General features: G+C 34.9%; 2 protein-coding genes across 2 annotated transcripts; both read left to right on the top strand.

Moving 5' to 3' along the window:
- The first annotated feature begins 3519 nt into the window (after positions 1-3519).
- Positions 3520-4641, top strand: LOC114739527 (uncharacterized). The gene has a single exon (XM_028927594.1). It carries the CDS (start codon positions 3558-3560, stop codon positions 3870-3872), a length of 315 nt encoding a protein of 104 aa, XP_028783427.1. The 5' UTR covers positions 3520-3557; the 3' UTR covers positions 3873-4641.
- A 2845-nt stretch (positions 4642-7486) lies between these two features.
- LOC114739593 (wall-associated receptor kinase-like 20) lies at positions 7487-9971 on the top strand. Its single transcript, XM_028927675.1, has 3 exons — positions 7487-8258; positions 8632-8697; positions 8881-9971. Exons 1-3 carry the CDS (start codon positions 7487-7489, stop codon positions 9969-9971), a joined length of 1929 nt encoding a protein of 642 aa, XP_028783508.1.
- Positions 9972-11138: the final 1167 nt, after the last annotated feature.

Genomic DNA, 11138 nt, shown 5'->3' with positions numbered 1-11138 from the left:
TTAAATTAATTTAAATTTTTTTAATCAGTAAGCTGACGGCGTATATCTTATTTAATTTCATCAACAAATAGCAACCAATCAAGGCAACAAAACTTCACTTAATGGACAATATCGTAGTTAATAAAGTAATTAAGTTGCCAGTCTTGGAATTTAAAACAACTTACTGGCGTCTTATTTTTAAAGCACAGTTAATTAGAACAGAAAGTTTATTCAAATCAACAACTCTTAATTTCCTTAATTGCCAATCAATAAAAAATTATAAAATTATACGACACGAAAGGATATCAAATATTGCAAATAAACACAGATTAATTAGATTAAAGAAATATTATCCCCCGTAAGGATAAAATGAACATCAATTTCACATTGCGTTAGGGAAATTGATTGAAAGGGGAATAAGAGATAGCACTTGAGCGTTGATGTAGGCAAATATCATAATAAATGGAAGTTGATGTGGCCTTCAATTTTGTACTTTTGCAAACTATAAAGTTTAAAAAAAAAAATAAAGCATAATTTATAATAAAATTTAATTATTAATTAGAGCTTGACCTATCTTCCATCTTCACCTAACTCAGTGCACTAATCAAAACTCTTGAGGCGCACCCAGTTTTAATTTGGCCTTTGGACCCATTGATCTCTTCTTTGAAACTATTAGTATTTAAAATTAGTGGGCACGAGATCCACACTTATTCCCACAAATTATATTCGTCGCTTTAATTACCAATTATTTATTTCTTTGCTTGATTCCAGCCATTGGCCTCATGATGCACACCATGACTTCAAATCAATTAAAAACATAGATTTTATTGCTAAAAAGGTCAATAAATACTATCTCTTCTCCTTAATATAAGAATTAAATAATTAATTTGGGGATATTAAAAAAATTAATTAAGTTAGTTATTGTCATAAATATGTGTTAGTCTCTCTAAATTATTATCTTCAGTTATGTGTCTTTGATGATTAAAATTATCCCAATACTTAATATTAGAATTATTTCTTGGTAGATTCTTTGTAATCAATAAGGATATTTTGAGAAAATATAAAAAGCAAAATGAATTAAGAGTTTATATTTAGATCAAATCTAGCCTCTTGACTAGTTTTTGTATTAAATACTGATTGGTATCTTAATTCCTCAATTTTATTTAGTATTTTGATTAAGTCAATTATTCCTGTTTCATGTCAAATCAATCTTATGTAACTTTAATTGGAAGACATGAAAGATGGATGCCACTGCTCTGTGAGACATATATCTGAAGGGCTAGCAGTTCATAAATGTATACGGCATATATTAACTAACAAAAGATTTTTTTCTCTTCGTTTTGGCCGATTGATATTGATTAAAAGTTAAAAAATTAGTTTCGCAGAAACCAAAAACTTAAGGACCAAATCAAAACTATGACTTAAAATGCTTCTGGAATATTTTGAATGTACTGTAAATTATAAGAAAAAAGATCGTGTCAAGGTTTACAGAAGGTGCTAAATATATCATTAAAAAAATTAATACAAAAACCAACAGTCCTAAATGAACCTTGGTATTTGAAGGTTGCTGTGAACACTGCAGAATCTTGCCAATTACTCAATAAATATTAGACCAATGATCGAATCGGAACTCAAAAGGCGAATTGTTTTGAGCTTTATCATTTCATATTGAATACGAGTTAATTTTATTAACATTTATTAAAATGATTCGTCTCCTGAATTTTAGGTCTCTGGCTCTTATTTTTGTCAAATTTTGCTAATTTTCACCGAGGCAAAATAATTGGATATTGTTGAAGGAGCTTAGCCAAACAAGTGGAAGAATATATACACCTCACTTCCAGTTTATTCTTTCCACCTAATCCTCAATTAAATTAATAAAAATTTATTATGCTTGTTGAACACGACATTTTTTTAAAAAACTTAATACTACTGTAAATATTATGAATGATTTAGCTATTTATTCTTTTTTATACGAGAGAGGGTACAAAATAACTTAAAATTTTTAAATCCTGTGGACGCGGCGGCCTCATATATAATAATACATCTCACTTACGAATTGCTCAAATTGTTAATCATTATCTTAATTCTTAAGTCTAATGAGTTGCATTTTTCCATATTATTTTCCAGCTTATTTATATAAGAAAGAATACCCAATCCTCACTAGCCGACTGGTCGTATAGAAAATATTTATTGTTCCTGGGTTTTATTATTTGAAGTATATAAATACAGCTAGTTCACGAAAGGGATATTATTAAATATATTCTGTTTTGCAAGAATGTTCTAGCTCTTAGACTTTCTTTTTGTTTGCCTTTTTTAACGCAGTTTTAAATTGGATAGATGCTATTATGGTATTAATATCAGTATCAAATTAAAATACTTAATCATAAACGTGATGTCATTAATTTGCCATCCAGCAGCTTGGCTTTGAACTTATCTCAAGCGTTTTTTTTTATTTGCAAATCAAAAGAAAAATGATTTATATGTTTGCAGAAACCTCTGAATATATAATATTATTAATTTGATGAAAATTATTGGATATAACAATGCTAAACTATCGCAATCCATGATTAGGCAGGAAAATTAAGGGGGTATATAAAAGTGTTTAGCTAATTTGTGAGATTAAAAGCACTTGACCTTTTCCTTTGATTTTAAAAATATTTTTTCCGGATCATTTCCAAGCAGGTTCCGCGCATTTTAGCAACTGTTGATGATAATGATGATCATACTTTTTCCATAATATGACTTTTATAATAACCATAAATTTTCTTAACATGTTTGCCATACAAATAATAATAACAACTGATGATGCCGATCAAGCTCTTTTACCAAACAATTGTGGAAGGAAAATAAGAGCTCTTAATTAAAAATAGGTTTCAAGAGAATGATTTTAATACCATATATATTCATAATAGGTTATGCAATATTATTTATTCTGGTGTGTTCAAACATATGCAATCTGCAAAATAAAAATTATTAATTAGATCTAGTATGACAAATCACACACAGATTCAAGACGCAACCAATGAGCGGGCAATAATTTTATCAAGTACCTTACTTTAAAACAACATCTAAACAAACCAAAAAAAAGTTAGATATTATTTTGTTGTTATAGGAACAAGGGCTACCTCAAAGCTCAAATACGTGGTACCTACTTTAATTAGGAAGAAATTAAATATAATATTAAAAAACATAGCAAACCAACCAATCTTGGTCTAAAAGCTAAAAACCCATCAAACCAAACCAGGAAAAATAATATTAGGAGAGAGTGGGGCAACACAGAGAAGATTATAGCGAGATTTGGTTCTAGCATGTGTATGTGCTGCAAAAATATAAAGATAATGTAGGTGTGGTTTGCACATAGCTTTCAAGTACACCTTCACTGTCTCCGTGTGCGTTTGCGTTGAAATTTTCATGGCTTAGCGTGAAGAGCTAGACTTTAATCCATTACTCCACGTCATCATCTTCCTCTTCTTATAGCCCAGGAATCTCACAATTCCTCTCACCTTAAGTCCATTCACAGAAACCAGACCTAACTTTTATCTTCTTCTTCTTTTTCTCTCAAGATTATTCTCAAAGACATGGAGGGTCTTATTCCTTTTGTGTACAGAGCTATAATGCAATACAGAAATGGGAAAGAAGGAGCCATGGGATCATGGCTTTGTGAGTCACCTTCTTATTCGTACGTTAGACTTTCTGGTGGTGACTCTGGTCGGTTTCAAACCTCCGCTTCTGCTTTACTGGCTGATTATGGCTTCTCTGCAACTGCACAACCTGCCAAGTCATCATCGTCACCTTCAAATAATTCTTCTTCTGCAACACAGTTCCTAGCACAATCTTCTGGCGGCGTTCAATCTTCAGGTTCTCCTCTGAATCGTCGTCAAGTTTCAGCATGAACATCCTTATGCTTCTCTATGTGCTTCAAGGAAGCCGAAGGCTCAGCACAAGAACTACTTATCCTAGTAAGAAGAATACTTAGGTGAAGTTTTTAGATGTTTTCTGTCAAGGTTTTTTAGTAAGAACGTAATATGTTTTTATTAAACAATCTCTGATTGCAAATTTCTAAACAACTTCCCTTAAGTTCTGTGCTCCTGGTTTGAAAACTGCATTTAGGGGTTGATATTAAAGTGTGCTATCTGAGTTTGTGTTTCGCAAATCGTGAAGGCTTGAGAATCAAGCAAGCGTGTGGAAAAACCAAAGGGGTTCCCAACGCTTGGTTAGTTAGTTAGTGTTGAAAATCAATGTAAATAGGGGGATTCTGGTGCATGAGGAAAAATAAATAAATGCATGTTTCTTGAGGCCAAAGGGCCAGGTGGACTACGAGCTTTTGAGACTGTATATTTGATATTCTGATTACCAAAGGGTATGTTGTTTCATGGCCAAAAAAGTGGCCATCGAAACTCTGAACTTGCTTGTAATAAAATAATTAGTCTGCAGTTAGTGTACTTGTTTGTGTTCTGTTCTCAACTCTTATGTCAAAATTGTATTGGAATGCTTACTTGGCAGCTTGGGCAATATGGATAGATATATATGTATTAGTCCAGTATTCGTTAGAAAAGAGTTTTTATTTTTCTGCAAGTTATTAGGTATATGTACTTTTAAGATAGTTTGTTTAATTTGTTAATTGACATGAGCAATCATGGTGTGGCCTGCTGCCTACAAAAATGAGATTATCGGTACTACGTCTCGTGAATTATTTTCTGCAGTTTTTACTACCACGGTGTGTGATAATAGTGATATAGAGTCTAAATTTTCATAACTTTCTCTCTTTGTAATAAATTTTACCAAATTTAATTTGAAAAAGAAAAGACAGGGAAAAACAAATAAAGGAATTAACGAATAAGCTTGATACGTACACCTGTTTTTATGAATATGTATTGGCAGAATTATAGCAATAAATGAGCTTTTTCATAGAATCTTAAATTATAAAAGCACGAGATAATATGCTTATATCATCAGAGAGAATAATAAAGGTCAATTATTTGATAAATTTAAGGGGAAGGAGGTTCAGAAGTCTTCATCGACCAACTTTTTGGTCATTATCAATCCAACAAGAGGCCAACACATCTTTACTCCAACAAGTTTTCCTCTCCATAGGCTGGCGGCTAAAGGCTAAATGTCTCCATTAAATGGTGGGCTTAACAAGAAGATTTGAACTAACCCAGTTTTCAATTATTTATCAGTGGATAGGTAGCAGAACATGATTTCTAAGAAACAGTTAGTTCAGTTCAATTATGCCGGAAATAATTTGAGATTGACTTCTATAGCTTCCACATGAAAGGAAAAACAAAATGATTGACCAATAAGTTATAAAATCTTTTGCCCTAATAAAATTTAGATCTAAAATAGAGCCTCTGGTTTAAAAAAAAAAAAAAGATCTAAAATAGAGCACATTTAATTATGATCAAATCTGCGATGAAAATGTTCAGAGATCTGCAGTCTGCCGATGATGTATCCAAAAAAGATACATTGACCTTAAAGAAAGATCCAAAATCCAAAGTGGTTGGGGATTGCCAACTCGTACACCGACTTTTATATCTTTTCACCATTTTCTTGCACATATACAAGTTTTTTTTTTTAAAAAAAATTAAGATTTAACTTATTTTAAATAATTTTATGTTATACGAAATAAATATAGATAAAAAATTTTATCCTGCAAAACATAAAATGAGTTTTTTTAGAGTGTTTCCAAACGCCCACTTATCATGGTCCTTTGAACATATTTTCTCCGAAAATAATTTATCAGATTGTATGCTTTTATTATTTCTAATTTTGTTATGATTCGATTGTATAAATACTTTTAAGATAATTCATTGTTTTATTATTGTTTTATTAGTACATGTATTCTCATATTAGAGATAATTCTACTCAAGATATTATTGAGTACTAAATATGAATACATTTTTCAATAAGAATCTGGAACTTGGTTTACCACATCACCGCGTCATAAGTAACTAGTCCTTTTTACTATATCCAACCTTGTTGTTAGTTGTTTTCTCATCATTTTTAACACCATCCGTGACTAAAACTTTATATATATTTTTGCATGCATATAAGCTAACACTATTCATTAGTTACTTGCGAATAATAAGATCTTCTATTAATTCAATATGATATAATAATGCCTTCTTGCCATGTGAGACAACAGAACTCAGGAGATGTGCATTATTTAGCAACTCTAGGAAGCCAAGTACGAAAGAAATTATTCTAGCTGCAATGAAATAGAATATAATATTGAGTTCGCTGTACTAAATTACTTATAAGAATTGAAGTACCACATGATTCAGCACAAGAAAAGGAGTGAAATGTTGTGAGCACAAGATTCTTCGTCAAGAACGATGCTCGCCATACGAGGAATACATATCCCCTTTCCCTTTGTTGCCTCCACTACTTTTATTTATCTTGTACTTATTTTTAATATAAGAATTAATTAAAAAATTTAGAATTGAAATTCATAAAGCATTTTAAAACATTTTTTCAAATATGTTTAACACTTTAAAACATTTAATAGTTCATTTAATATCCTGAAATATTTTTTTATGTGTATCAAGCACTCTAAAATATTTTTTTACATGCATTCAATATCCTAAATATCCTAAATCCTAAATTCTATATTAGGGTGCTTGCCACACTAAAACAATATTTTAAGATGATGGATGAATAAAAAAACATTTTAAGATGTTGACATTCTTAGGAAAATATTTTGGAGTATTAGATAAATCAATAAATATTTTAAGGTGCTGGATATACATAAAAAAAATACTTTATGGTGTTAGATGAATCTTAACCGTTTCATTTAAGTAGATAAGTTAGATAAATGATTCAATTATAACAAATATGACTTAATCTTCTTAAAATACTACTCTTGTATAACATTAGATCATATATCATTTTATAAGATAGATAAATTATATTAAAAAATGATAAATTTAGGAGATAATAAAGTGAATCGATATTACATTTAAAATCAAATCCACCCACACAATTAGCTCCTAAAGAGGGGTATTCATTTTCTTCAAAACCATCTGTCCATTACCCTCCTTTGCTTTGCAAAAGTTTGGAAATATAAAACCAAACCATTGTTTTCGCGTACGAGGTTTCACACTAATGTTAACATAATTCAGGTCGAGCCCATGCATCATGGGGTTCTCCAGACTGTATGAGCAGAATGATATGGGATACTGTCAATGTATGATTTTTTTTTTTTGGGGCCAACAAATGTATGATCAGTTGATCACATGCACATGATATAATAATCAATTCCAAAAGGTAACACACATACACTATTCAAGTTTAAATCTAACCTAATAAATTGTTCAAATGCATTAACTAATAATTTCTTTTATACAGAGATCATAGAATCTAGTGTCAAAAGTAGGGGTTGACTCACATTTCAATATATTACGAGATTAGATTGCGTAATTAGAAAATTATGAACGTGAAACTATAGCTGCCCTAGCCAGCCAGCCAGCCATAAGAGCTTCATTTTGAGTGTCCACAAGTTCAAATCATGAAGATACCTACCAGCTTCTATCTTCTTCTTCTCTGCTCTTTCTCATCATTAGTCATATCTTTTAGCCATTGTCCAGATTGTGGTCGCACCCATGTCCCATTCCCACTTAGCACCAACCCTCATTGTGGCGACCCATCTTACAAGGTTCGATGCCATAAAGGTTCCCTCTGGTTCAACGCTCTCAATGGTTCCTCCTACATGATCACCACCATCAGCTCCCAAAGGCAGCGTTTCGTAATCCGGCAGCCCGGTCTAGCCGGCCACCACACCTGCGTCTCCTCCGATTTCCGAACCCAAGGCATGTGGCTGGACCCAAACGGACCCTTCAACATTACCTCCAGTAACACCCTCGTACTCATGAACTGCTCCGAAGAGGTATTGACTCTCTTGTGGAATTGCTCTTCGTCAAGCATCTGTCATACTTATGTTAAGGCCAGAGCTGCCAAGGCGTGCAGCGGCGAGATATGCTGCACCGTGAAGACTGGGGGGTCGGCGACGGAGTATAGAATTAGGGTGAGGAAAGAGCGTTGCGCGGCGTACGTGAGTTTCCCGAATTTGGATGATTCAGCTCCGGTGAGTGAGTGGCCGGAGCCCGGGGTGGAGATAGAATGGGAGTTGCCGCAGGAGCCTGTGTGCAAGGTGCCGGCAGATTGTGGTGGCTTGGCAAATTCGGCATGCTCGCCGTCGCCGGTTCCGGCTATGGGTGGAGTGAGGAAGTGCTCGTGCAACTCTGGTTTTCAGTGGGATCCTGTGAACGGAATATGTCAGAGTAAGTACATAAATAAATAAAATAACAAGTTAAACTTTAAAAATTATTTGAACAAAATGGGGGGTTTAATTTTGTCGTGTCGCTAACGAGGAAGAACATTAATTGTTTCTTTGTTATAAACATGTGTTTGTGTAAGTGCGCGCCTAGATGAACAGAAAGTGGTCAGGTACAACTGGTGGCTAGCTGGCCGCCAATCAAACCTGGCCATGTGAATCACTGATGAACTCAAAATTAATCTTAATTAATCAGCCTCGTTTTTGATATTATTTCTCATGAGGAGGATGTTGAATCTTGAAGAAATGAAGGATTTTGCAAGATCAGTTTTGTTCGTTTCAGTATTGGTTTACCACTCGGTTGATCCATTTACCTTCAGATATCAGGTGTGAACAGGGAAGAGGATGCACGCGTCATAGTAACAAGAAAGCTCTACTTAGCCGAGGTAATTTATTTGTTGGATCATGACAATAATTAAAGTGTTTCAATATTTTGCATGCAAGTTCGATTCGGCATGCATGTGTTTGGAAAACTAATGCATGATCTTTTGATTAGCATGTCAAATATGCATTACTCCCTCCGTTAAGACCGTACCATTTGAATACTCTTATATTCAATATAATCTCAGGCTTGGCATTTGCTGCGGCTGCCATGATCACCGGAATCCTGATCGCTGCAATGGTTTTTCGCTACCGGAGGCGGAAAGCAACCCAACTTATGAGCGTAAACAGAGCACGTGACATATTGGACGCCGACAACAATAGCGGAAGATCAGCCAAGATTTTCACCATCAAAGATGTCACAAAAGCCACCAACAACTTCTCGAAACACAACCTCCTCGGCTCCGGCGGCTTTGGCGAGGTTTTCATGGGCACGCTGGCCGACGGCACTCTCACGGCCATCAAGCGCGCCAAGCTCGGTAACTCCCGCGCCGTCGAGCAGATCCTCAACGAGGTTCGAATCCTCTGCCAAATCAACCACCGCAGCCTCGTACGCCTCCTAGGTTGCTGCATCGACCTCCACAACGAACCCCTCCTCGTGTACGAATATGTCCCCAACGGAACCCTCTACGACCACCTCCACAACACCAATAAGTGGGCCCCACTCCGGTGGCATCGACGGCTGAAAATCGCCCATCAAACAGCAGAAGGACTCTCCTACCTTCACAACTCAGCCATACCCAGAATCTTCCACAGAGACATAAAGTCGAGCAACATCCTCTTAGACCACAACCTTAACGCTAAAGTCTCAGACTTCGGACTTTCCAAGTTGGCTCTGAGCGAAGCGAGTCACATCACAACGTGTGCGCAAGGCACATTGGGATATCTTGACCCAGAGTACTACTTAAATTTTCAGCTGACGGATAAGAGCGATGTGTACAGTTTTGGGGTGGTTCTGTTGGAGATATTGACGTCGAAGAAGGCTCTGGATTTTGGGAGAGACGAGGAAGATGTAAACTTGGTGGTGTTAGTGAAGAGGGCGATGAAGAATACGACGTTGATGGAAGTGATTGATCCAATGGTGAAGATGGGAGCTAGTAAGTCGGAGTTGGATAGTATCAAAACTTTGGGGTGTCTTGCGATTGCATGTTTAGACGAACAGAGACAAAATAGACCGTCCATGAAAGATGCTGCTGATGAGATTGAACACATTCTTCAAACTCTTTCTTCTGATACTGGCTTCATGGTTGAAGCTTCCGACGAGTTTTTCTTACAGTGAATGCGAACAAGCTTTACAAAAGTTCCCTGCCATGTTCTAGTAAAGAATGAGAGAAAAAATAAGTGTGTATATGGAGACATATATTTTCTCTCTTTCCTTTACTCTCTCAATCTTCTTCTTCTTTTCACTTGCCCAGTAATCTGTGAAATTTTCAGCGCATGCATCGATCTGTCTTTGTCAGAAAACTGTCTTTAATTATTGATAAAACATAATTAATCACGTACTTGTCATCATCCCAAGTGTAATTATACATGTCCAAGAGGGCTAAGTTTAGGAGTGGGAATTAATTATGGTTCATCGTACCTCAAAAGCAGTGATATAGCAATTGGTAATTAAATATGATGTGTGTTATACGGAAGCTTGCATCGAGTTTGTGACTGTTATGTATCTGTCTCACAATATAATCAAAACTTTAGTTATGAATAAAGTACAGAGCAAATGAACAATACAATTATGTGTTGTCCGGCAATTGGCCTTGGAAACTCGTGAATGATTGTTTTGTTGAGTATCTTTAAAAATTATTATTTGGTTTTTCCAATTTGATAGAATGCTTGCATGTGAAGCAAAATATCCATTAAACAAGAAGGGGTTCCATTTTTCAACAACATGAACCGGCCAGGGTTCAAAAATTAAAATGAGAAAGAGACATTCATATGTGTATGGGGATACTTCATACACAGGTTTGCACGTAATCAAACATAAATGTCCCTATGATTTTTCAAAGAATGAAAAAATAGGAGACAACATAAAATGCATTAGAGAGATATGAGAAATTGACGCGCCCTTATTGCTGTGGCAGAAGCAAAATCACTCGAATCCCTATTTTAATCCAATCTCTACAAGCATGCAATCGTCCATCTTTCTTGCCTAAAACTACGGACGATCATCCCAAGCCATTCATATCTTCAAACTGCTAAGTTCTTCTTTTTTGTTATCCAATCCAATTGACTGACCATTGAATTAGTGACCACAACTTAATTAATTAGTAAATTAACCATTGACCCAACGACTTTATCCTTCACTGACTCAACCTCAACTTCGATCCAATAGCTCTATGGATACATAGCAGACAATGAGATTCCCTGAAATCTTGGAGGCGTGAAGATAGTCAATCAATCCTGGTATTTTGACCTTCAAAAATTGTGTTTCAGTATTTTGGAAGTAATT

This window comes from Neltuma alba, unplaced genomic scaffold (genome assembly GCF_004799145.2).
Source record: "Neltuma alba isolate B1F8T4 unplaced genomic scaffold, ASM479914v2 tig00002863_pilon, whole genome shotgun sequence".
In the NCBI taxonomy this organism is placed as follows: Eukaryota; Viridiplantae; Streptophyta; class Magnoliopsida; order Fabales; family Fabaceae; genus Neltuma; species Neltuma alba.
Note: the sequence above shows the minus strand (reverse complement) of the source record. Positions and strands in the feature narration are given on the sequence as shown.